The sequence below is a fragment of the Pungitius pungitius genome, chromosome 6 (assembly GCF_949316345.1).
Source record: "Pungitius pungitius chromosome 6, fPunPun2.1, whole genome shotgun sequence".
Taxonomy (NCBI): Eukaryota; Metazoa; Chordata; class Actinopteri; order Perciformes; family Gasterosteidae; genus Pungitius; species Pungitius pungitius.
This window is the reverse complement of record NC_084905.1, coordinates 18,053,538-18,078,886: the sequence shown is the minus strand read 5'-3', so window position 1 is coordinate 18,078,886 and position 25,349 is coordinate 18,053,538. Positions and strand designations below refer to the sequence as shown.

General features: G+C 48.6%; 1 protein-coding gene across 2 annotated transcripts; it reads left to right on the top strand.

Annotated features, from left to right (window-relative positions):
* Positions 1-2,923: 2,923 nt before the first annotated feature.
* On the top strand, positions 2,924-25,336 carry LOC119196041 (prickle-like protein 1). 2 transcript variants are annotated; one of them, XM_037451409.2, is made up of 8 exons: positions 2,924-3,267; positions 18,767-18,970; positions 20,653-20,766; positions 21,536-21,673; positions 22,256-22,459; positions 22,680-22,866; positions 22,956-23,825; positions 23,924-25,336. In XM_037451409.2, the coding sequence occupies exons 2-8, from the start codon at positions 18,782-18,784 to the stop codon at positions 24,790-24,792; spliced, it is 2,571 nt and encodes an 856-aa protein (XP_037307306.2). In that variant the 5' UTR covers positions 2,924-3,267; positions 18,767-18,781; the 3' UTR covers positions 24,793-25,336. The 2 variants fall into 2 exon arrangements, with proteins under 2 accessions (XP_037307306.2, XP_037307307.2); XM_037451410.2 differs by lacking the exon at positions 2,924-3,267 and adding an exon at positions 14,256-14,516.
* The last annotated feature ends 13 nt before the right edge of the window (positions 25,337-25,349 follow it).

The window sequence follows — 25,349 nt, the reverse complement described above, 5'->3', positions numbered from 1 at the left end:
AGTTATTTTAGGAGGGTTTGAGCAAGAGCCAATTAGACTACAAAAGAGAAAGCGTTGCATAGCAGTTATAATAGTCTGGTATTCACAGAATGCTCGATCATCAAACCAAGCAGAACGCCAATAGTCTGTTGTTCTTGTAGCAGCGTGTGCAGAACCTTGAGTGCTCCGGCTCTTCTTCGTGGAATTCCACGGAAACAGGGGCCACCAATCACCCCACTGGCTGACTGACTTTATCTCCAGCTCAAGCATTCACTTGATTGATTTCCTAAAGTGATCCCATTCGTCAATCTTGGACAAGCCGTTCAACCACAAATCGAGTCAACAGACTGAGTTCAGTTGGGTCCCCTTGGGGCTCAGGGGTGGACCGGTTTTCCTTAAATTGGTCACCAGTGTTTGAGCACGGACAGCTAGGTGGGAGCCGCTGTGTCAACTGGTTCCGCCTTTCTCCTTCAGCAATCGGCCCTGGTCACTTGTTTGTTTGTTTTTCCTGCCTTTGTTTGGACTGGAGATTTCCTGTGTAAACTCCAAGAAACAAGATCCCTTTAGAAAAAGAATCCCCTCTGAATTGTTTGAATGACCCTCAATGTGGATGGATTGGTCGGAGTAATGTAACGACAACAAACAATGCATATCTCAAATGGCTTTATCGGGGAAACGTGTGTATGGGGTGAATGCAGTTTGCATCTGTAACTCTCTTTATCTCTATATATTCCAAAATGCAAACAGCCAGTAGGTTAGAAGCCATAACTTGGCAAGTAAAATCTAAATCTAACTATCTCAGGCAATCTTGGTTTTTACATATTTACTTACCGAGAGCCAAGCAAACATGTGGCAACACATAAAAAGTAGAACAAACACGGTTAGTTAAGACCACACAAACACTAATGCAAATGTCTCCGCTAAAACACGGCAACCCAGGTTATAACTGCATTACTGTTGGTGGCTTGAGGCGTTAAACAGAGACTCGTGTCTCCTAGGCTGCCATTTCAGGCCTAATAGCAAACAGGAGTATTCCTGAATGTATGTCACCTTTCCCCACTCCACCAGATGGGAAATGGGATTCGCTAAAGAGGAATGCAGAATTCCCATCAGCATGTAAAACTGGGTCTCCAAGAAATGCACATTAGAGATGTGCCTTTAGTAACTAATAGAACAGAGCTTCCATTGAAGGAAAGACATTCTGCAGGACAGGAACAGAGGACGTTAAAGAGAAGCAAAGAAAAGTGTGAAGTCATGGCACCCTGAGGTGGATCTGCATGCAAACGGTAAACAGCACTTACGAAGAAAAAAAACTCATCTTCTGTAATTAAAGCAGATTTATCTGTGAGCTCCTGTTTCAGGGGTTACAGCGCCTTAAGCTGCTAATCTTGTTAGAGTGCTCTTTAACCAGCACATTTACTGTCCCACAGGACAACAAACACCAAACAGCCGGGGACGGTAAAAATATGTCGCTTTGTTGACCAATTGAGACCCTAATGCTCAGCAATTTGGCAGGATTACATTTGAATACACGGCAATCAGGCTTAAGTTCTATGTTATTAAAATCATGGGGGGAGAGTCGCATGCCACAGAAACGAGACATATGTCGGAAAGTATGCGGAGCTTCTTTACCGTCCCGATTCATGTCAGCGATGCTGCTCCAACAAGCTCCAAAAAAAGAGGGAAGATAAGTGATGGAGGGTGGTTTTAACATTCAGGTCCGCCCAGTCAAACCTTCTTGTTCAAGGCAAAATGGCTCCTCAAAACAACCAGTGGTTTAAAATGACATCTATCTCCCCCCCAGTGCTGTCTTTATAGAAACTTGCCCAATTTGTTTAGCTGTCCTCCTTTCACGTGCTCTTTCTGTAACCTATGCTGCTCACCTCAACATTAATCGAATCTTCATATCTGCGGCTCGGCTCTCGGCACAGTTAGCGGCGTCGGTGAAGGGTGATAATAGTAGCGTTCATCCATCTGGTCCATATAAGACATGGGGCTGCAATATGCTCCATTTGCTCGGTGCCAGCGCTGTGCAGGGAATGACTGACAGGCCCGAGCTCGCCAAACCTGTTCTTACTTAAGACGCATTCGCACACCCAGACGCCAGGCGGTGACCGGGTCGAACCCCCGGGGTCAGGCGGCGATGTAGCCGTCTGTTCCGGTGAGGGAAAGAGCCGCGGAGGTCAAAGGGCACGCGTGCGAATGGGACGCGTTTGTCACATTTACGCTTCGCCTTTCACCCGACATGTTTTCAGAGACGACGGGGCTTTGCAAAACACCGACTTGTTTGGGTGCGCGCTGTCACTCTCGATGCGGTGCAAGAGGCTCAAAGGTCCACCCTCTTCATGCTTAGTGTCTACGTTGTATTTACAGTGGGTTGTCGGCCAGTGACCACGTGGCGCGTGTTCAGAGTTAGTGAATGGTGCCATTAAAAATGACCCTGTGCGTGATTTTCAATGCATCGCCGTCCCTATTCTTGGGTGAGTGGTGGCCATTCTCCTCAAATCTTAGAACATTCCGTCTAAGTCAATAGATATAGCTTGCTTCTTTTCACTCTTTGCAAATAGACATACCTTTTATTCTTTTGGTCCAATCACACGCTGTCTATGTGGGAGAACATAAAGAACATGTTATATTGGCGGCAGGTGGGACGGATCGTTTTTTCTATATGTGATGACACACCAGAACTAACCGAATTTAATAATATGAGCTGGTGGCAGGTTCATATCAAGGTATGGGCACTAGGCAACGGAGGGCGATTAACTCTTTAACTTTGTAGTTTCCAAGCTCCTAATTACGCAAACAGTTCGTCAACGCCCCGTTGGAAGCAGCAGGAGACTCACAGGAGCGTTTGTCCCATGTGCTCCACACTGGTCCCCGTCTCTGGAGTCGTGCTGAGGGCCGCTGGTTTTAAGCCAACGGGCAGAGAGCGACTCATCTATGTCAGTTCGCTGTGACGCGCAGAGGAGCGCCACAGCGAACCGTGCGCAGCGGCGGTCCCTGAGATGTGGTGATAAAGCGGGTGAAGTCAGACGAAGATCTCTCTCTCTCCCTCTCCCTCTCTCTCTCTCTCTCTCTCCCTCTCTCCTCCCCTTTAGCGCTGGCCTCCACCGCATCGTGGAGTTTAGGCTTATCGCGTCGCGCAGCTCCGGGTTCAGCTCTGCGGCACAGTGGCGCGCCCTCTCTGGACTTTTCATCTTGTGCCAATGAGGCGCAGCGTGAATCGCTCTTCTCACTTCGGGAATATCGGTCCTGGATACTCCGTGTACTGCGACTGAACGCTTTGGGGTGAGTGAAAAGAGTTATTTTTGACGGTAAATTTGCTACTTTAAGTGCAGTTTTAAAATCATATCATTATCAGTCTTATGTGTTGTTTGATTTACAAAAAGAAAACGCTCTACATGGTGCACAGGTGACAAAAACACGAGTAGATGTCTTTCTGTTTATTATATATAGTCTTAATAATGCAACTTCCATTAGTCAAACCGACACTGTTTACAAGTCATATCGTGTCAGCTCCCAAAAGTCCTCTAATTGACCTCATTGATCGGATGCAGATCTCCCGATGCCGCGTTGCGCTTTTAACGCAGCATTCCAAAATGTCACTTTCCTCTGCGTGTAGCCTCGTTCCTCTAAAGCTGGAAGAAAAACAAACTTGAGTCCAGTCAACTCAGAGTGAGAGGGGTCCCCCCGGGGGCCTCCAGATGTATGGACTCAGCTGTCGCCTGTCACTTTGGTGACAACTGGTCGGCACAGTGACCGCTGCTTGTCCGCCACTGCAGGGCTCCGTAGCTGTCAAGAGCGCTGTTGAGTGAAGGAGAATGTGGTCACACACACACACACTATGAGACGTCCTTCTCACTTTCTTCAATTCAATTATCGATAAAGTGGGAAAGTCTTGACAAAAAAATTGCACCAGCTGCAAAAAAAAAAAATGGGGGAGAAAAAACCCCATTCACATTCAGGCCTGAGATGTTTATTAAAGTAAGTGAACGCGTCTGGCAACTTGTTTGCACTGTGAGAGAGCATTCTTCAGTTGGGATTCGTCACTATTCACACTATTCTGCATTGTTTCCGTCTAAAACAACGAAAAACTGGTTTTCAGACCTGTGCACGAGCCCAACGGACTTATTAGGTTAGACGTGTCTGCTGTGCAGCCTGCTCTTTGAATCCCACTAACGCTGCGAGCTGTTGGAGGGAATTCATCACTCCTCGTGCGGCTCTCCCTCCCAGAGCTAAACATGCCATGAAGTGTTTCCTTTGGAGAACCACAACGCACCACGCCGGTTTCAAACAATTCCCATTCTCAGCTGCGATAGAAAGGTGCTCAACCCACACAACACAGGAGAGCAGATAGTTGCTATATTTAACCCACGGCTGTCTGAGATAATATTTTGCTCTCGCCCGGAGCACAGCGAGCATCACCATAAGCCATTAAAGTCCAGTGCTCGCCCTCGCGGAGGCTGACAGAGTGACAGAACCTCTTGGCTCGTACCGAGCGCCGAAAAACGCAGGGTCAGGCCGGCCTTTAAATCTGTCACTATGGCCACAGCTGACCCGGGACAGGTCAGCCCTGAAGCCTGACAGCTAGGTGAGAGGACAAACCCACGGGGATGCCTTTGAGCTGTATTTGGACACATTGGATGGATTGTGGAAGGGATTTTGAGAAGCGCTTGGGGGGGGGAAACAAGTTACGTTCTTTGACAGTACAAAGGGGGAACCAAAAGATTCTGCACAATGTCAGCTTTCCGCTTGTCAGTGGGACACACCGGGTCACACTCGTGCTTCAATGCAGAAAAAAAGTGGTTTGAAACAGCTCATCACTGATACATTTATTTTTCCTTATGGCCATCGGTCGGTCAAGAAAGAACCACCGAGCGTGAGCGTGGTGGACAGAGGGAGGACAGAGAAACAGAACCAAGGTGGTGGTGTCACCTAGTGGTTAGAAGACAGGTTGACGCCTTGAGGGCAGAAACTAGCCAGCAGCACTTTGATTACAACGTGAATTCATTCACAAAGCGAGAGTTAACTATAACGATGAAGGTTGATATTTTTTTAGGGTTTAATGCAGAAATACAGAAAGTTCTGTCTGTCGTACCAATAGTCCATTTCTTGTACTGTACTGTCGATGTGATTCACATATTATTCATCTGCTGAAACCTGGACATCACGCCTCAGTACAGCTGCAGTTATGTCACGTTTTTCATAGGCCCAGCAGACACCAGCTGAACTTTTACGGTTAAGAATGGTCTGTGTCTACATTGAGCTATTTATACACATCTCGTCCACGTCTCATTTCCAAAAGCCTTCCAGTGATTCAAAGGTGCCACTAATAGAATCAAAAGACTTAAAAAAGCATTTTGTTCTAGATGTCCACGTGAAAGCCAGAGGGGAATAGAGTAGCTGGCCTTGTCATACATCTTCTTGCAAATGGCAGAAACAAAAGGTTTTGATCCTCCTCTGCCCGACTTGATGCTTACGAGGGTATATGTTCACGGCCTCTTCGGGCATCAAAACGCATGGAGGCTGGACGATTTGAGCCCTTTAAAAAGGGGGGGGAGAATCTAGCCGTAACGTTAGCTCCCCTCGTGAGCCACTAGACGAGGGCTCAGCAAGGGCGCCGGGGGTGGAGACAGATCGCAGCCGCGGAGCCGCTCTCAGACATAAACAGTGGGGCACGCCGCGGTGTGTCTGTCCCAGAGAAGCAGATGGACAAAGACAAAGCGGTCACCTATACGTGTTCATGACTGGCACACGCGCGCGCGCTCTCCCCGACACCTACAGACGGACACCACACACACACACACACACGCACGCACACACACGGCGTGTGTATACGTTTCCCAGTGTTGATTTAAAAGCCGAATGTACACTGAGGCCTGTTTGTGCGAAGCCAGAATGAATCACCCTCGCCGTCCGTGTAAATCGCCTGCGAGCCAAAACACTCTGGCAGCCTTTTATCCCCCCCCCCCCCCCCCCCCAGACGTGGTCCAGCTCACCGCAGCGGGGCTAAAAGCAGAGCGGCACAGGGCCGTGTGTTGTGAGGAGCTGTCAGAGGAGGCCAGTCTTTGGTGGCTCTGGACGGGAGGGGGGGATGAGATGTGGCGAGAGGAGCAGTCGGGCTGCCACAGGCGATCCGCAGAGAGCCCAGCGCCTTTGGACTGTAAACTGTTTGTGGCAGGCTGGCAGCGGGCCGGGTGAAATATGGGCCCGTTTTAAAAAACGCCGGTGGTCCCTGAATCGCAGGAACCGGGCTGAGCGGACGGACGATCTGCCCCGGATGGAATCGACATTTTTAGGGCTCACTTTGTTTTGCGTCCATAGCGGTGACCAGTGACCAGACTGCACAGAAACACCCTCTTGTTATCACGTTGGATCCACATGCTCAAGCATAAAGTGATTAAAGGTAGCCGGCGATGTAGCGCTTCCAGACACTTAATCTGTTTATTAGGAGGCTGCGGGGATGATGCGGAGGGGGGGGGGAAACTGGATTCGGCTCTCACACCGAACCCCACCGGGGAAGGGGGGGGTTGAATACCACAGCAGATCTCTTGTGACCACACGGCATAATTGCGGGACTTAACCATCAGACCACCGCGATGATGAAAGTCATGCCTGACACACATGTTTCATTACCGCCGCCGTGCAGAGGCCATGTTGCTCAGCCCCAGGAAGCACTGCACAAGAAACCACTCCGCGGGGCGCGCAGAGCTGGTTATTGCCCAACACGTCTGCGTTTAATAAAGGCCGGTCGTGGCTGTCGAGATGCCAAATGTCGGAGGGAGTTTGGGGAGAGTTCACCCGCACCGACCCGGCACCAAAATGGCCGACTGCAGGAGGGCGTGTCTTCTGCTGTGTCCTCATCCATCCATGGGGATCCATCCAAGTAATCACAGCATCAAGGGCCAGAACTAAAAGAAAACATGTTACTCCATATTACAGTCATTATGAATCCCAGCTCATTTCCCCCCCCCCCCCCCGGCACACAACGGGGGGATTTAGTTAAAGTTTCCGGACGCACGGCTGGAAATATGCAAAACAACCCACCCCCCCCCCCCCACTTCCTGCGGCTCTCTTTCCTCCTTCCCTGTTGGCATTGTCACAGGGGTGGAATCAATGAGAGTGGATGATATGGAAAAGGTCAACTGGGTTTAAAAACCCACTCCGCAGGGCAAGGGATTTTTGGACTTCCTCAAAGGTATTTCCTGCGATTTGATGTAAGGTTACAGTAACAGACGGTGATGGATGTCTTCCAGAATGATCCATGGAGAACATCTCTTTGTTAAAATGTTCATCCTGTCAAATTTGAACTACACAATTAATCAGGTATCCCCCGTAGCAGAAACTGAAATTGTGCAACGCCAAAAGAGCTCAAAATAATGTATGGAAACATTTTGTTCTTGACAATCTAGGTTCCAAACAAATAACCAAACTCAAAATCAGGAGGATGCATACATTAAAGGTAACAATTTAGACCACAAAATAATGTTTTCTTGGTCTCTATCTCTCTCCATTCAGTGAAGTGTGATTTTGAATCACTTTCGCTATGTTCGAAGCAGCATCAGAATTATCATTAAACTTTATTCTAATCCTGAATTTCATTGCATTTGTCAATTTGCGATAGTGAAAGTCGACTATCAAAGGATTTCTTCCTCTTCGACCATCTCAAATTGACTGCCAGTTTTTCCTGCAGTTACTAAGTTTACTGTCCCAGGGTGGGACAGTTAGGATTTTATAATCTAATTTGCCTCGTCACACAGAGGGAATGTTTTATTGCCATTTGGAAACCCGTCACGGTAAAGGTCGAGGCTGTAGGACGACGTGCAGATGGGTAAATATTGTTAAAGGCCGACTGAGGACACGTCTTGCAGAGCCGCAGCCTGAGGCCCCACAGAGGCCCCACAGTGGGCCCACAAAGGGCCCACAGAGCTGACGCAGAGACAGTTCGTTTGGCCACAACAACCTGACGGCAGCTCCTGGTGAGAGGCCGGTTCAAAGAGCCGGGCCTTTGTTTGCTAGGCTCGCACTGTCTTCCTGTCAGGGGCAGGGCTCCCAAAAGAAAACAAGAGCAGTGGCTCACCAGATGTGCACATCTGTGCATGTGCGTCCTGTCCAAACAAACACACACACACACACACGCTTGACCATTAAGGGGCAGAATGTTTTATGGTGTTGACGAGCGATGAAAACTTGAAGCAAAGGCATCTCAGATTTTATCGAAAGGGTTATTATTTTTTGGAATACTCACGGCGTGAACGCACACTCATATGTCATATGTCCCTGAAAAATGGTTTGGTGTCATTAGTGTCCGCAGAATTAGCAGCTCCAAAAATAACAGTGATGTAGACAAAAACATGTGAGGGTCCCTGGTATAAGCTCTACCCAGGGAGGGGGGGGGGCGCTGACCTTAATTGAGGGGTGATAAGGCGGCCAGTTGTGTCCTTTTTTCCATGGCACACACACTATGTGCAAACACTCCCACGCACACACATGCACACACACACACACACACACACACACACACAGATCCTGGGCACTAATGACTCCATGTCTGGCCCGTATATCTGCTCAACTGAGTGAGTCCTCTCCACCGCTTCAGATTGGATATCAGTGGACCTGAATACACACACACACACACACACACACTACATAGCATGCACCCTCCGTTCACACACATGCAATCACAATCTTCTGTGCTCTGGTACTGATATGGTGTAATGTAACAGATTCACAATAAATGCAGTTTTCTTTTTTAAATGTCGTTGTAACAAAAAGGATTTTTTTGGGAGCAGTAACATTGATTCAGTCGTGGCAGGCGATCCACAAGTTTTAGTGTTACAGCACTACCTGTCCTCACGTTAACTTACTATGGAAGTTCAAAGGTTAAATTAGATAACACAATGCAGAATGGACATTTGGGAATTCAAGAGGAAGCAGCACTGTATATTTCAATGTATCAGTATTGTTTCTGAAAAGGTGGATCCCTAGTTTAGTTTTTTCTATATATATATATATATATATATGGAGAGTTGTGGAGAGCTAAAACTAAAACAGTTCTGAGAAATGATTATAAATCACAAGTGAAAAAAAATATATATGTCAAGAGAGAAGCACCAACAGATGCACGAATAATCAGCATATGCCTCCGAAGGTGTAGGAACTCTACTGTTTTTTAACCTCTGTGACCTCTTCAAGGCCATAAAAACCATTGACACAATACATTCTCAAAGTCAAACGGGAGCAAAGTCTCCGGCCGGACATCTCATAATGAAAGAGTCGGCCCCGGACCGTTTTTTTTTTTTTTTCCTGTACTTCTGAACGTGAGTCACGAGAGGAGGTGAAAGGGTCAAGAACATCAGAGCCCCGGGGAGCCTTAAATAGGAGATCATTGGGCCTCTCCTCTGCTCTTTCTGCTGCTTTTTACTGCCACCTTAATGACTTTAATTGTGTCCAATTAAGCAGAGCTGCAGAGAAGCGTCCCCTGCTCTTAGTCGTGTCAGGGGGGGGCGGGGGGGGTTCCCTTCTGTGCTGTGGCACTGGAGCATGTGTTTAATTAGAACGCTCTAAAAAGGAGTGTGACGGAGTGATTCTCCGGGAATGTTAACCATTAGTGGGATCCTGACTGAGCTAACTCTTAACTCAGTGTAGTCGGATTGCGCGGCCTGCCCCCTCTTTAAAGCCGTGCGGCCTCGGGAAAATGCTTCCATGTGTGGGAATTGCCAACTTTCTCTTCCTATTTAAACTTTTTTTTTTTTTTTTAAACCTCTCCGTTGAAGACTCGTTCACAGCGGCCCGAGCGACGGCTGTTTTGTTACGGCGGGCCTCATTCATGTGTCCATTTGAGCCCCGGGGGCCTGGAAACGCACAGGAAATAGTTCTCCTGCCGTAAGAGGGCTATATACGGTTGAACTTCAAGGAAAGGTGAGGAGAAGAAGAAGAAGAAGAGAAAAAGAAAAGAAAAAAAACTCCAGATGTGTGAGCCGCGAGGTTTAAGTGGTGTGTGAGGTGAGGCTTTCTGGAAGTGTGAGGTCATAAGCTAGAAAATGTAGCAAAGTCTTAAAAGGGGACGTTGACGGCGCGCTGTTTCAACAGCGAGTGACCGAACCTTTTCACACCTCACGGTAAATGCGTCCATGGTCCATGTGGAAAATGTTTGAATTCCATTCAGGAGTGAAAAAATAAAGGTAATAACAGAGACCTTAAAAGCCTGTTTTGTCTTTTTTTGTTTTTTTTACAGAGACCACACATGATTTTTTTTTTTTTTTTGCCGTTTGCTGATGCAGTGCTTTTGTCAGTGCAAGTGACTGGTGTAAGAGCAGCCCATTCATCCTCGGGCCGCTCTGTGTGCAGACAGCCACAGGCTTTTGTTGAGTTATAGTGTCCTCAAATAAAGGGGCTTCCTCCCTTTTAACAGCCTCGGGGAGCTCTGTCGCTCCACTTCCTATTGTTCCCAATGAGGTTCGGCTTTTACAACTAGGTGAGAGGGTGTCACATCGAGATGGGTGAAATATGAGCTGGTCCGATAATGCGTCGCTGTGGCGTTTGGCAAAGCTGTTGGACAGCAGTGTAGTTTGGATGAAGTGAAGAAGCGAGCGGCGTTTGCTCGGACTCAAACTGAGTGGTGACGTCATCCGTGACACAACAGGGTCACGGCAGATGACCCCCAAACCAGAAATGCATTTAAAATGTTCACACATTTCTTCCGTGAAATCATCTTCTTTTGCACGCTGTCATTTAATAATCAAACACACGGCTTTCGGACTCAGGATTTTATCATCGTGACTTTTTCTTGTTCCATCTTTTATGCAGTTGAAAAGTTCAGTCCAGGAAATCTTGACTCCTGTCCTTTTTTCCATTTGTTTTTTTTTTTCCTATTCAGCACTCTTAAGAACCACATGATCCGGGTGTCAAGTGAGTAAGGTATTTGTCTTTTATTTTCTATCTTTCGCCAGATACTAAGCCTGGATCTAAGCTCCTGTCCTCAGCCCCCCCCCCCCCCCCCCTCCGATGTGTCAGGGCGAAACAGTAAAAAGGGGTTATGTGAGGGTTATGGGGCTAACAAGCCCACACGGCCTGACCTGAGTTTGTCAGCGCCAATCTAGCTAAGTCAATATCAATGCGCCGACTGCTCCACCGGTTGACCTTTTCCCCCCCTCTTTCACGGCTTAAATAGGATCGTCGTTACAGTACAGTGACGGGGTTTTATTGGCCTTTATGACCGCCGGCAAGTCATTTAAACCTTGAGAATGCCTGCTTGTTGTGAGGCAGCTCACACAGCAGTGAGAGCTGCTCTCGACAATGGTCCTCAACGACGGCGAGTTAGAGACTGACCTTCCCTCTGCCCCCCCCCCCCCCCTCCCCCTCTGGTGCCCCAATTTACGGGACTCGAATTAGTGCCTTCTAAACAGGTTGCTTTTTAGATTTTCATTTGGGCCTATTGTGCATCCCCGCACAGTCTGTCAGAGTCAAGTCAAGTCAGCTTTCGGGCTCTTTGTTTTTATTGGTACACCCCCCCCCCCCCCCCCCCTTCAAAAAGGACGTGTTTGGACCAGAGAAGAATGCAGCGTTATCACGGGGCGTTGGTTCCGATGGTGATCTCCTCTGTCCTGTCATTGTCAGGGCATGCTTGTCACAGAGTACCCTGCCGCCAGCATACGCCCCCCCCCCCCCTCATTTTACAGCGGTGAGAAGGTGCAGACCAGGTGTGAGATGCTGTTCAGGTCGTTGCGGCTATGACAGGGGAATGGGCCGTAAAGCCCCGGGGGCTATAGATTTAACGGGTCATCTGGTCTGTGGGTCAGCTGGTGCTCTCTAAGGTCAAAGGTCGGGGACGCAGGACTTGTCCAACTTTATATTATTCAGCCGTCTGAGGCGAACCTTGAACTGAGCCGCCAGCTACATCTAACTATGGAGCTGTAACATCTCAGCCTCTGGTTCCTGTTTGAAGGCTAAAGACGACCCCGTTAATAGCTGCCCTCGACTGAGGTCATTGTCAAAGGCCACGCGTTCGCTCTTACAGTTTTTGTAATGTGAACTTTCTTGACCTTTTTAAACCTGTTTCTTCAAAATCTGCAACTTTGAGATGTCAGAAAAACAACGAGGATCAACTTCGGCAAAACTTTGCATTGAATAAAAAGCTTATTTTGTACATTTTAATGACGTCGGGCAAATTTGGTTTACACTCGCTGGCGTTGATGGATAGGCTTTGCAACTTTTGTCGAGATAACTTTACCGTCTTAGCTTTGCATTTCATGAATGTCTCCCCCAAAAGCAGGATGCCGTGTTGACCCTCCCCTCTAAGAATTGCTAATGGGGCAGGGTGCAGAGTCATTTGGACCGGCACAAAGGCCCGAGGTTTGCAGTGAAAGGCTCCCTCTCCTCTGCGACAATGGGATTTTGTCTCTCCTACAGCATATGCAACATGAAGCTCCAGAATATCAATCATCAGTTCATTCAATCGTGATTTTTTCTTTTTCTTTTTGGATAAAACTCTACTCACTTTCATCATCTCCTTGCATTTCTTTACTATTGAAATAACATTGACATTCACCATTCACCACCCACGCGTTGATGTTTTAACACACGACGGTGTGAAAGTGACGAGTGGGGGGCGAGCGGAGTCACATGCTGTCAGTCATGCAAAGGTGTGCTAATCGAGGAACGGGCCGCAAATCATTCTTTTGATTGAAACATAAATGCTTACTTAATGTTTTTTCTGACCATTTAACGTGTAGACAATCCCGTTTTGTTGCACTGAGCTCCACATGAAATGCTAATGAAAGGAGGCCGTGGACTTGGAACGAGCTCATTTTGAATACACTCTGGATTCGTCCTTAAATCATTGGCAGAACTGAGATTTCATGTAACGCAAAGATTATATTGTATTAAAGTATTGACCCTCGTGACCCCCCCTTGTATCAGCCCCCTTTAACCCCTCCCCCCCCCCCCCAACAGTGTAAAAGCTTCGCACATGTGTTTGAGTTCACAGAATTACATCCCGACGTCATCCTCACAAAATTAAACAGCTTATAAAACGTTAATAAACAAAGCAATTCTAGCTGTTTAATAGATGAATTGCTTTCCCTCAGAATGCTCTCTTGCTTTGTTCTACGGTGTGAAACTATGTTAACCCTTTAGCTACGATGGATGGAGCTTTTTGCTTTTCTTAGAAAACAAAATAAAACTTTTAACACCTTTGAAATTGCAACCAAACAACCACAAAAGTTGCATCCGTCCGGAGTTCGACCTTAAACCGGTCACTTTTGTTTTCTGAGGCAACAGGAAGAGAGTCGGGCTGTGACATTCCTGCAGAGGTGAAGGAGAGGTTGAGGTCAGCGTCCCGCGGAGATTTACTGGACAGGCGGAGGTGTATAATTTGGTTTTATAGAAACTCTTAATAACTATATTTCTCTTTTGGTGTCTTTTGAAAGCGTTTTATGTTCGGGGAAAGTTCTGAAATCACATTTTGAAAAAAAAGTCAACCAGTCAATTTATGCCTTCATAACTTGACCAAAAAGGTCAAAAGCCTAATCAATTGATACGTACCGCATGACTTCACAAAGTTGAGCTGAACCAACTTGGACATTTTAACCCTCAATTCTGACCATGTTAACAGATAATAACAGCTTTGTGGTGAAAGGGATTTCTTTTTAAAGCCCTCGGTTGAATCATATATGAAACCCCTGATAGCTGGACACGTTCAGACTTGTTGACATCATGCTCTGTTGAGGAGGGACGGTTTACGCGAGGACACTCCGGGACGGAAGCGTCTCGGGAAGCGAATCCACTCTTTAATCACAAAAGCCGAAGACAGCGACCAGCTCTCTGTGACTTAACGGCATTTCAGAGAGAGAAAACCCACAGCTAATCCGAAGCCTGGCTCTAATGTCCACCACCTTCCCCACATCTTTCAGCCGTTGATAGGGAAGCAAAACGAGGAATGTCATGTGAAAGCTCGTGTGGAGAGAGAGGGGGGGTTGGGGGGGGGGTCGGTGTGGTGAGACGAACGCAGCCATCGCTGATGGGGCTACTTAAAAGTGCAGTTCCTGTGAGCGGTGGTTCTCATTTGGAAGCATGCGTTTGAAGCACACGGGGGGGGGGGGGGGGGGGAGAGACGCCTCGCTCTCCCACACCCTGCCGTGACTGGGTGTCCTCGGGGGGGTGAAGGGGCCGGGCTGAGGTTCGGAGGGTTGGGTCTGGGAGGGGAGGGAGTAGGTGGAGGAGGAGGAGTGCTGCTGGTTGAGGGACAGAAGGGTGGGATGACCATCTGGTTGAGCTCCTCCACGTACCCGCACGTGCACACACCCCTCTCAGACTCTCTCTCCCACGCACTCAGACAGACATCGCTCCGATATGGGCTGTTACTGTGCTCACAGATCCAGTAGAGGAGGCTGACTGCTTCTGGTCCTGGAATTAGAGCTCTGAAGTTCCTCCTTTATGGACAGAGACCAGAGGTTGAAGAAGAACTCAAGTCTGGATATAGTGGTGACAAGATCCTTTTTTTCCTGGCGGCATCAGGGTAGTTTGCCAACTCTGAGGTAAGAACCATGGCTGAAGATGTAATCTGTTTTTTAGAGCAGTGTGAGGATTCTAGTGAGTTGAACTGTTTTTCCGTTATTAAGTGAACGCCTCTTTTACTGTGATGCAGATTTCTACTCAAGACTTCTCTTGGATATTTCAGTTTTAATTTGTGTTTTGCGTGATTCACAAGACATGCGCTTCATAACGAGGCACATTTTCCGCATGGGGGGAGGTATGAAGGGCGAGTTCCTACATCGCAAAGAGGATTCACGTCGATGTAAATGTGTTTGATGTCTGCTATGTGACAGCAGCACATGTGTGTGTGTGTTTGGTTTTAGTACAGGCTGGCCAGCTCATGCAGGTGGTCCCTATAGGGAAGACCTCTGTGTGGATGTCACTCCCATCCATTTGGCCTTGGAAAAACACCCCCCCCGGCCACGAAAGGAGGCCTCAACAAGCTGACCAAACTCCAGCCGTGCAGCGCCTCAGCGCCGCAGAGCCCGAGCTCCTCTCTGGGTCTGAACAGCCATTCATTTGGCGATGTTACTCACATTAAGTGTCAATTGAAGATATTTCTGCAGCAGAGAGAAATAATACGTTTAAAGTTAAGACACATCTCTTCTGAAATTTAAAAAAAAAACAGAGATCAAGGGACTTTGAACCGAAAAATCCTGTTTTTCTCCTCAAGGAGAGCCGATCCTGCATCGCCGAGCTCACAGGAGCCAAGTAAAATACGCTGGGTCGGTCCGAACTGACAGAGAGCACTGTGTTTGGGTTGTGTGCATGTCCATCATCCACTTCCTACAGGAACATAGACAGTAATTGAGGCCAGAAGCTGCTTATTTTCCCCCGTGCACTCTCTCAAGGGTTGTTAATCCAATGATCCAGTGTCTGCATTTTAGGGGGACTCTGGTTCAAGTGTTTTTGAACACGCTCTAAAAATGTGACAGACGGCTGCAATTATTGGTCAGTGACGGTAAGCGGCCCCGTGAGAGGTTTGTATTTCACAAACCGATAAATAACATTAAACTGTAGTCAGCACGTAATGTAGCTAACAAGTCTTTGCAGTGCCCTTAATGAATCAAGTTGGCCCGCACTTGTTCATTGAGCTGCTGTTGTGTGGAGCTCGTTGGAATATCAACTTTCTGCGCAACAAGACTGTCATTGTGCACTTTTTTTTTTTGTTCAAAGCAAAAATGTGTTCCAGCTTCCCTCATTCACCTGCGTTGACTTACATTGATTCTCTTTTGTGGACGCATTAACTTTTTTTTTTTTAAATACATCCGTCACCCTGACGGTACCCCCACCACCCGCTGGCCGTCTGTGGGCAGATCAGTCGGAAACGCTGCTCCACAGCTCCCAGCAGCCATGTTAACAAGCGCCTTTACAAAAGAGTGAGGGGCTGTTAAACATTCAGGACTACAGGGGTCTGGCTAGTGTGGGAGGAGGGCAGGGTGTGTATGTGTGTGGGTGTGGAGGGGGGGGGGGGGGGGGGGGAGATGTAAAACTAAAACCGTTGTTGGGCGAAAACTTAAAAGGCCAGCACAAGTGATGAGTCAGTGAGTTGGCAACTCAGCGTGGTTTAGGTTAGTTGGCTCACTGCTTCCGTCATTTAAAGAGTCACAAAGGCTTTTCTGGGTAGAGTCAGGGGGACACAAACTGCACGCAAGCAGATGTGGTTGTGCGATGGGAAAGCGAGCCGGGGGCATCCTTTGCGCGTCTTTTAGCGAAGCCTGGCTTAAGTTCAAGCCTGACATTCCTGCGAGTCAGCTTCGGCTGTGGGAGATGTCCTCGTGGAGACTTGGCCAACGTGTGAAGGCAAATATCTCTCTAAGAAACGTGGCGCATGAGTGAGTCTGCGCCTGATACATTGCGAGGCCGTGAAGTCTGAAGTCTCACGGGCTCCTGACTGAACCTGCCTGCAGTAAGCTATCTCCACGTGAAACCCAAGCTGTTCTCAAACAAGGAAACATTTTTGCAGGTTGTTTGGGTCTCATTTGCAAGTCAATAGATGGGAGTAGAACAAGAGAGTGTCTTCTTTCTTGCACCCCCTTCTCTCATCTGAAGACAGGTTATCTGGGTTCGAGGGTTTTATCTATCATGCAAAAGGAGATAACACACCACATCTTCAGGAGGAAAAAAACTTAAAGGGAGATAAGGCTCCCCAAAAAAGCCTTCACAAAGACGCCATTGTTCAGGACATCAGAGGCGTTTTAATGGGACGCGTCATAAGCCAATCCGCCTGATTTGACACTACGTGGTGTAATCACCTCCCAAACACATGATTCCTCTGCCACCGCTATCCGTCACGCTTGACTGTCTTCAGGCAGGGCCAGTGGAGCGCATGCCAGTCGGATGCCACGGACGTGTCCTTGAGGAAGAGGAGTCGATATGAATAGCCAGTAGCCATGCGCGTGCGGCGGGTTAATCATCCACGAGCGCGTCTGGCGTGCCGCTATCTCAGAGAGAGTTGCCACTAAGCGACGAGCATACAGCAAACCCTAAGAGGGTGTTAATGGATCTGCACGTGTGTGTGTTTGTGGATCAGCTCGGCAAATGGCAGCCCGTGTCTAACAGTTTGCACGCCTGCCCTGCGCTCCCAGTGACCGCCCCGGCATGTATATCATTCTAAGAGAGAGATGACTTTCAGGCCACTTCGCAGTCACGCCAGTGTGTTCAAAGGCCGCATTCGAGTGCGTCTGGTTTTCTCAGCTGTCTCTCCGTGGCCCTCGGTGCCCTTGCCGGCCATAGGGGGTAGAGGCTTTGGGGGAGGTGGTGTAAGGGTTAGGCTGCTGGACGCTGCCTGGGCTCCCATTTGATCTCAGCGAGAGCCTTTGGCTCCGTGAGAGATGACCATAACTGGAGACACATTCATCATCCCCATGTGTGCTTGGTCCCGGCAAAGCTAACAGCAGCACCCAAATTTCATAGGGGGTTCTTAATGAACCTAAACTAATAAAGCTTTTGACGTAATGTGCTTTTAAAAATTAATGTCACAGCTTTTGTCACAGAGAACAAAACTTGCATCATTGCTACAACCTTCCTTGGTCTGGAATTACCATTAGCATTGTGGCTAACGTTAGCAAACTTAAGACCAATATTGCTACTTAACAGATGTTGGCTTGGCAGTGGAGATTAGTCTTTTTGCACTGGTTTATTTTGTTTCTGTGTTTGTTACCTCAGCAGTTCCGCCGTGTCTGGTGCGGCTGTAAAGACAAGCATGACTGACTTCGGCCACCACACACGTAGATCAACACTCGGACACTCTTTGATCTCCCCGCTCCACTTTTCACCCTATGTGGCATTGTCAGTGTCCATCTGAGGATCGGTCAACCTCATCCATCCATCTCCCCTTGTATCAATCCCTCCCTACTACGTCACCTGTCTTGTTCTCTCCATCTAAAACATGAAAGGATGAGGCAGCAGGTTGGAAAACAAGCAGTTCCCAAAGAAAAAGGAGAGATGAAGGGAGAGACCAGTCTTGTGGACATTCCCCATATGGTGGCCCTGTTTTAGGCCTGGCCTGTGTTTGTACAGACCTCAGGCTCAACTGATCTAGGCCGCACCGGACCCCTCTTGGGACGTAGCTCCTCCTAACAGGCCAAATTGATGACTCATTCAGACCCAAGCTCCACAGATAAGGTGAAACCTGAAGATTTAACAGGTAGTGTCTGGTGCAGTTGATGGCACACTGAATTAAAGTTTTAGAAATAAATGTCTGGGCCAAAAGCTGGTCGTACGTGAATTTGTCGTGTATATTTACGATCAGCTAACTGCTTGTTATTGTCACTATAATGAGATCAGACGGCACCTCATGAAGCTTGCGGAATTTCCTAATGGTCTTCATATCCTCAAAAGCCACACGAGGAGGGCACGCGTTTAACTGCCACCACAATGGCAGTGAAAGGGTATATAGCTCTCGTTATGAGTGCCTTCATGAAGCGGACTAATCACCAGAATGGAAGCAAGAAAAGCTTACTCAGATACATTAATGGGCTTTTGAGGGGCCTGGTGGCCTCATGAAAGAGAAAGAGATGGTGTGATTCAGTCAGTGTTTGAGATTTAGTGGAACAGCTCTGACGTTAGAGGACGGGATTAGATGGAGTGAGGACACCGTTATGCAGATGTTGGTTGATGTAATAGCTCGTTAACGAACATTTTATTTTCTTGTCTCCTTCAATCCTCCCTCCTCTTCACCCCAATTTCTCTTACTTTCCTCTTACTTTCCTGCCATCCTTCCGTTTTGCCCTTACTTTCATCTGTCTAGTGAAAGGAGAGTCTGATGAGCCTGGCGAGTGTGGCAGTGTCGGCGGCGGTCTTCCAGGGCGGGGCCCGCCAGCGGGACTTGATGATGGAGCACAAAGTCAGTAAGCTGACCTCTGGATTCCAGCGGAGCTCCACCTCCGACGATGACTCGGGCTGTGCGCTGGAGGAGTACGCCTGGGTACCACCTGGCCTCCGGCCTGAGCAGGTGAGGAAAATATTTGGTTCAATTGAGTATTTTTATCCTAAGATAACTTACTTTAAAATACAATTGTGGTTCCGGGAAATGTGTTCATAAATCCTCACCACGGTGAATCATTCTGTATCCTCCTGACAGAGGTCTAAAAACAGATCTGACCTGGTTTTCACTTTAGCCCATTTGCCCGGCCCAGATATTCTGTTCAGCACATCACTGAGCAACACACAATCCAGAGAATCAGGAGAATGCCACTTACGGAGCAGGCTACATCCTTCCCTGTTTGAGGCTCCACTCGGCAGCCACTTACAGGCAGGATGTGTGTATTTTTATTTACTGCGGTGTGGCGCAAGTCTGCTTGTGATTACCAGAGATCTGTTAGGAAGAGGAATTGGTGGGTCGCGCCGATTGCTGCTGGCAGGATCACGAACGGAGGGGCCGTCCATTAACAAGACCTCTTTCCCACAAACGCAGGCCGGGCTGTTAGACGTGTCCGCGGGGCACTCGGTGTGATGTGGCACTTTTCCCAAAATCGGCTGCATCCCCCCCCCCCTCCCTCTTCTTTCCTCGTTTCTCTCCCTTTTCTTTCTTTGCGTCTCTCTCTCCCTCTCCACCCTCTCTCCATACTGCTTCCCTTGTTAAACAACACACATGGAAGCAATGAGGGGGAGATGTGCAGAAAGAGATGAGTTAGCAGCGAGAGCCTCAACTCAACTAAACATGCAGGGCTTTTTGTTTTAGAAGTGCATGGGTCAACTTTGATGCCTTTACTGCAGCCATTGACCTGAATGGTCAATGTATTATGGGTCATCATTACAGTGAAGGCACACATAGATAGTCTTGGGTGATGGCTGACTCTTCCCCAGCCCCTCAGGAGCTGGATTAGGGGTAATAGCAGCATGAAAATGTGCATAATTTATGACGTGGGGGCAAACGCTGAAGGTTGATTGTCAGGGTAAATTGCTGTTTCCGCCCCCTCTAGACGACCAAAGCTGCAGGAAGCCCCCCACAACACACAAGACAAGCACATCCCACCTCTTTATCTGGCCGGCTGTAATAGCCCCTCCCTCATAAACTTTAGTTTTCATTTGTCAGCCCCTAAGGGTCAAAGCTCCACAGCGACAGGCTGCTTTGTCCTGTCCCTATAGTGACAAGCGTATGACTGGAAAAATACAACCTTTAAACTGATTTAACCTGTTGACCTGGTTTGACTTGTTTAGTGCAGATTTATGAAGATAATGATTATTTCAGGGCCATCAGCAAAGAGCATAAATGCTGCGCTTTTGAAATGAAGTCAATTTGTGGGGGGGGGGGGGTTGATTCCTCAAAGTCAGTCTTCCGTAGGTTTTACACAGATTTGTCCAAGAATGTAACTCATTAAAAAAAAGAATCGGTCAGCTCACTGCTGCAATTCCATACTTAATGCCATGAAGATTTGAGTTTTAAGCTCAAACTCTGTGCAGATTGACGAGCATGTATTCTTGAAAATACATCTGTTGGAATAGGCTTCAAGGGTCTTGTGTTGTGATTTATTGTACCGCAAAAACTTTCTGCCTCATCATCATTTACGTATTTGGACTTTTTCAACTTTTCTTTCGCCCACAGTGTCCTTGTGCCAGTAACTAGCCCTCGGGCATTGTGCCCTGCAATGCTTCTCTGCCTCATTTCCTTACTCCACGCCATGATTTCTCCAGGTCCAGTTGTATTTCTCCTGTCTGCCCGAGGATAAGATTCCCTATGTGAGCAGTCCGGGAGAGAAGTTTCGAATCAAGCAGCTCCTCTACCAACTTCCCCCGCATGATAATGAGGTGAGCATTTTTTTTTTTTCTGTGTCCCGCAGGACACATTTTGTCTGAGTGGTCGCATCATGCCCCCCAAACCCACGTTGTGAACAGCCCCACCGCCTCCATTGATCCCACCAGCGTGAGCCCTTGGCATTCACGTTGACATCGCACAGGGGGGATTTTTGTTCCGCAGCCTCGTAGACGTTCGGTGTGGGCACAATGCGACTTTTGACTTGATGATTTTATGATGTTTGCCGGGAGCCCCCACCAGCAGGATTCCTGTCATAGCAGTGTTTTTTTTGTTGTTTTTTTTACGAGGACTGCTCGACGGGAGGCAGGACTGCCGGTTGAGAGGGGCTTTATGTGGTGCCACTGCGGTGGTGGCACCACAGTTCAACTTGGCTGTCCCTCTTTTGTTAGTAGTCCTCTTGATTTCCCTCTAAAACACGGGTCTTGTTTGTGTAAATGTCTGCTTTCACTCTTGTTAAGGCTTCGGGAGGGATGAAAAAAAAAGAAGAAAATAAAGGCTGTTGTAAAAAATGATGTCCTCAATCAGGGACTGTGGGTGGAGATATGGAGGGGGTGTAAGAAGGGCAAACAGAGGTCAAGAATTGCCTTTGTCCAGCATGCTGTGGCAAGCACTCTGCCCTCTCCTACACTTGAGTTTACCACCTTTTATTGGTGTCCGACTCTTGCTGTATCAGACCGTTTAAAAGTAGCAATCCCATTCATTAAAAAATGTGGGATTGTGAAATAGGCCTTTGCATCCATAACTTACACATTTCCTTTCCAGGTGCGTTACTGCCAGTCCCTCAGTGAGGAAGAGAAGAAGGAGCTGCTTATGTTCAGTGTGCAGAGGAAGAAGGAAGCACTGGGAAGGGGCACATTGAAACTTCTGCCCCGTAATCTAATGAACAACATTTGTGGCCACGTAAGTTCCCTGTCTTGGATGTATAATTTACAACTGTGGAGAGGAATTGGGATAGCTGTCGAGCTTCAAAGTTGTTTTTAAAGCCAGGGCCGTTGTCTTTTTAAAAGCCCCTTCAAGCCGTTGCAGTAAAAAACAATTTAGTGCCTGTCTACATCCTTTTGTACACCATTTGACATTTGGCTAATCTGAATCCAGTAAATATGTCAGTGACATTAATGCTATTAAGATATACCCAATATCTCCCAATGGGCTTGTAGCCATGCAGACAGTGTTTCACTTAGTATTAACAATAATGATTGAGCTGCCATAGGGTGCCGATCAACCATATCCAAACATAGAAATGCATGCTTTTCTGGTTTTTCTCTCCCTCTTTCCACCGTTGCTGTCCATTCTATTCAAAATGACGAGTTGATTACGATAAATACCTCATCATGCGCTGTAGATTCTATGGTGCGAGGCTTCGGGTTACACATATCCGTGCAGTCGTCTGACAGATATAATCAACTCGACGGGATTCTGTTTATTTTCTGACTACAGTCATTACAGGATGCTATAATCAAACCATGTGTCTGCACATTGCAGTGTGGTGAAAAGATCAACGGTGGAGAAATGGCAGTGTTCTCCTCGAGGGCGGGCCCCGCGCTGTGCTGGCACCCCGCATGCTTCGCCTGCTCCACATGCAGTGAAATGCTGGTGGATTTGATCTACTTCTACCATGATGGAAAAATCCACTGTGGAAGGCACCACGCTGAGCTCCTCAAACCGCGCTGCTCAGCCTGCGACGAGGTAAAACCACGAGACTGGAAAAAACCAGGGGGGGACAAAACAACGTAGTGAAGCATGAAACATTTGACGTTTTTGACGTTTATGGTCATTATGAATTAAACTTGGGAGAGGGATGAAAACGTAATTCATTGCTCCGCTGTCACGAAGAAAAGGGCCGATGACAGCCGGGAATGCAAAAGCTTGCCGTCTCTCTTCATTCGGTGTCCATCTGTGTTTCCAGATCATCTTTGCCGATGAGTGCACAGAGGCGGAAGGCCGCCATTGGCACATGAAGCATTTCGCCTGCTTTGAATGCGAGACAATCCTGGGGGGGCAGCGCTACATCATGAAGGACGGCAGACCCTACTGTTGTGGCTGCTTTGAGTCTCTCTACGCAGAGTACTGCGAGGCCTGTGGGGAACACATTGGTGAGAAGACGACTCTCCGCCAACACTTATGTCACGATTTCCCCAGGTGTTGGAGGAGCGCTACTAACCCGCCTTGACTGAATTTCCAGGTGTCGATCACGCTCAGATGACCTACGATGGGCTCCACTGGCACGCCACCGAGGGCTGCTTCAGCTGTGCCCAGTGTAAGGGCTCTCTCCTGGGCTGCCCCTTCCTGCCGCACCAGGGCCGCATTTACTGCTCCAAGGCCTGCAGCGCCGGCGAAGACGTGCACGCCTCCGACTCCTCCGACTCGGCCTTCCAGTCGGCGCGCTCCCGCGAATCCCGGCGCAGCGTGCGCATGGGCAAGAGCAGCCGCTCGGCCGACCAGTGCCGGCAGTCGCTGCTCTTCTCCCCCTCCGTCAACTACAAGTTCCCCGGCTTCATTGGGAACGCCGAGGACACCCTGACCGACAAGCTCTCCCACGTGAATTTATCTGACGAGCATTTCTGGAGGGAGCGCGGCGAGGAGACCGAGGCACCCGAGGACCAGGGGGAGGAGTGGGCCGAGCACGAGGACTACATGACACAGCTGCTACTGAAGTTCGGGGAAAACGTGGTCTTCCAGCAAGCGAATGACTCCAGACCCACTGATTTCTGGGTCGCTGAAAAGGACCAACGGTCAAAGCAGGAGACTTCAAAAGTGGGCACTGGCGGCGTCGGAGGAAGGGGGAGCCTCGCCAGTAAGAAGTACCAGGCTGACATGTGCTGGGCCCAGTCACAGGATGGGCTCGGCGACTCGGCCTACGGTTCCCACCCGGGTCCGGCGAGCAGCAGAAAGATCCAAGAGCTGGAGCTGGATCACGGGGCTCAACGGAGCATCCAGGGGGAGGAGATACAGTGGTACAATGACTCCTTGGAGTGCCTCACGGACGAGTTCAAGAAGACGGATCAGAGTGTTCGGGACTCCATGGACTCGCTGGCACTCTCCAATATTACCGGTGAGTAGTTGGGACGCGGTGCACGAGATTCTTGGGTGTGTTATAAAATCAATGATCCCATTTTCAAGCGTTCTATTATTACTCTCTCTTCTCTCCAGGGGCCTCAGTGGATGGCGATAGTAAGGATAGACCTTTGGTATACTCCCTGCAAGGCTTTCATGAACTGGAGACAGAAGACTGTGAGAAAAGCAGCAACATGGGAACCCTCAACTCCTCAATGCTCCACAGAAGTGCCAATTCCCTGAAAAGCCTTGCATCAGAGCAGGAGGAGGTGGAGGAAAGAGTCCCAGGCGAAGACGTGAGGCCTCTCGCGGACGGACCCCAACCTCACGTCCCCGCTCTCCGGAGGACGCGCTCGCAATCCAGGCCGCAGCAAGTCAAGTTCTCCGACGACGTGGTGGACAACGGGCGTTATTGCGATCTCCCGCTGCGCCAACCGCCCATGAGTGAACGGACTCGCCGCAGGGCGTACCACTTCGAGGAGGAGGGCCGGGAGCCCCACGCCGGCCGCCACCACCACCACCACCGGAAGCATCGCAGTCGCAAGTCTCGCTCCGACAATGCCCTTCACCTTCTGCCCAAGGAGAGGGTCCAGATGGGCTACAAAGCGGACCACAGAGGGGCCGCCCTCGGCCCCGGGGGCCACCAGGGCCTCCGCGGCCACCGCGGCCACCGCGGCCCTGGCGCCGCGTCAGAGTACGGGCTGCAGGGCCAAGCCGCGGGGAGGCTCTTGGAGCTGTACGGGGACGACGATGACTGGTGCTCCACGTGTTCCTCTTCCTCTTCAGATTCTGAGGAAGAAGGCTTTTTCCTGGGGCAGCCAATCCCTCAGCCCAGGCCTCAAAGACACTACTACACGGAGGACTTGCCCGGCCCCGGGGCGGGAATGTCCTCTCCTCCTTACGGCCGACGGACTAAGTCCAAAAAGAAGAAAGGGCACAAGGGGAAAAACTGCATCATTTCATAGACTTCGATGGCTCGCCTGATCCTTTTAGCGTTGGATTACGCTCTGACACCAACCTCTGCCTCTCGTGTACACTGTACAAAATGCAATAACACTCTGCTTGCTTTTAAATGTTTTTTCAAGCACTCAATATACCGAGGTCTTCAAGCCTAACATTGCAAACACCAGTCAAGTTTAGTTCAATGTATATTTATAAACCACCATCTTATTTAACAGCAAATATATTAATGTATATATTGAAACCAAAAAAAACAGATCAAAATGGCTATTTTTGTACCCTTAAGTCAATGACATGATTCATACCAAAATGCCATTAACATTTAACAAGTGTTGCCAGTGGAGCCATTGTTCCATGAGGCTATCAGAAGCCTGCAGGTTGACTGCGTTCTTCTCTTCTCTAAGCCGTGTGTTCAAAAAAGCCTTGTTGAGTGGTGTATTTATGAGTCACTGTAATGTTAACAAAACATTGTAATCTGTATAAATGTACAAACTGGAATATAAGGCTAAGATAGATAATAATTGTAATAAAACTATCTATATATCGTGATTTGCAACTTGTA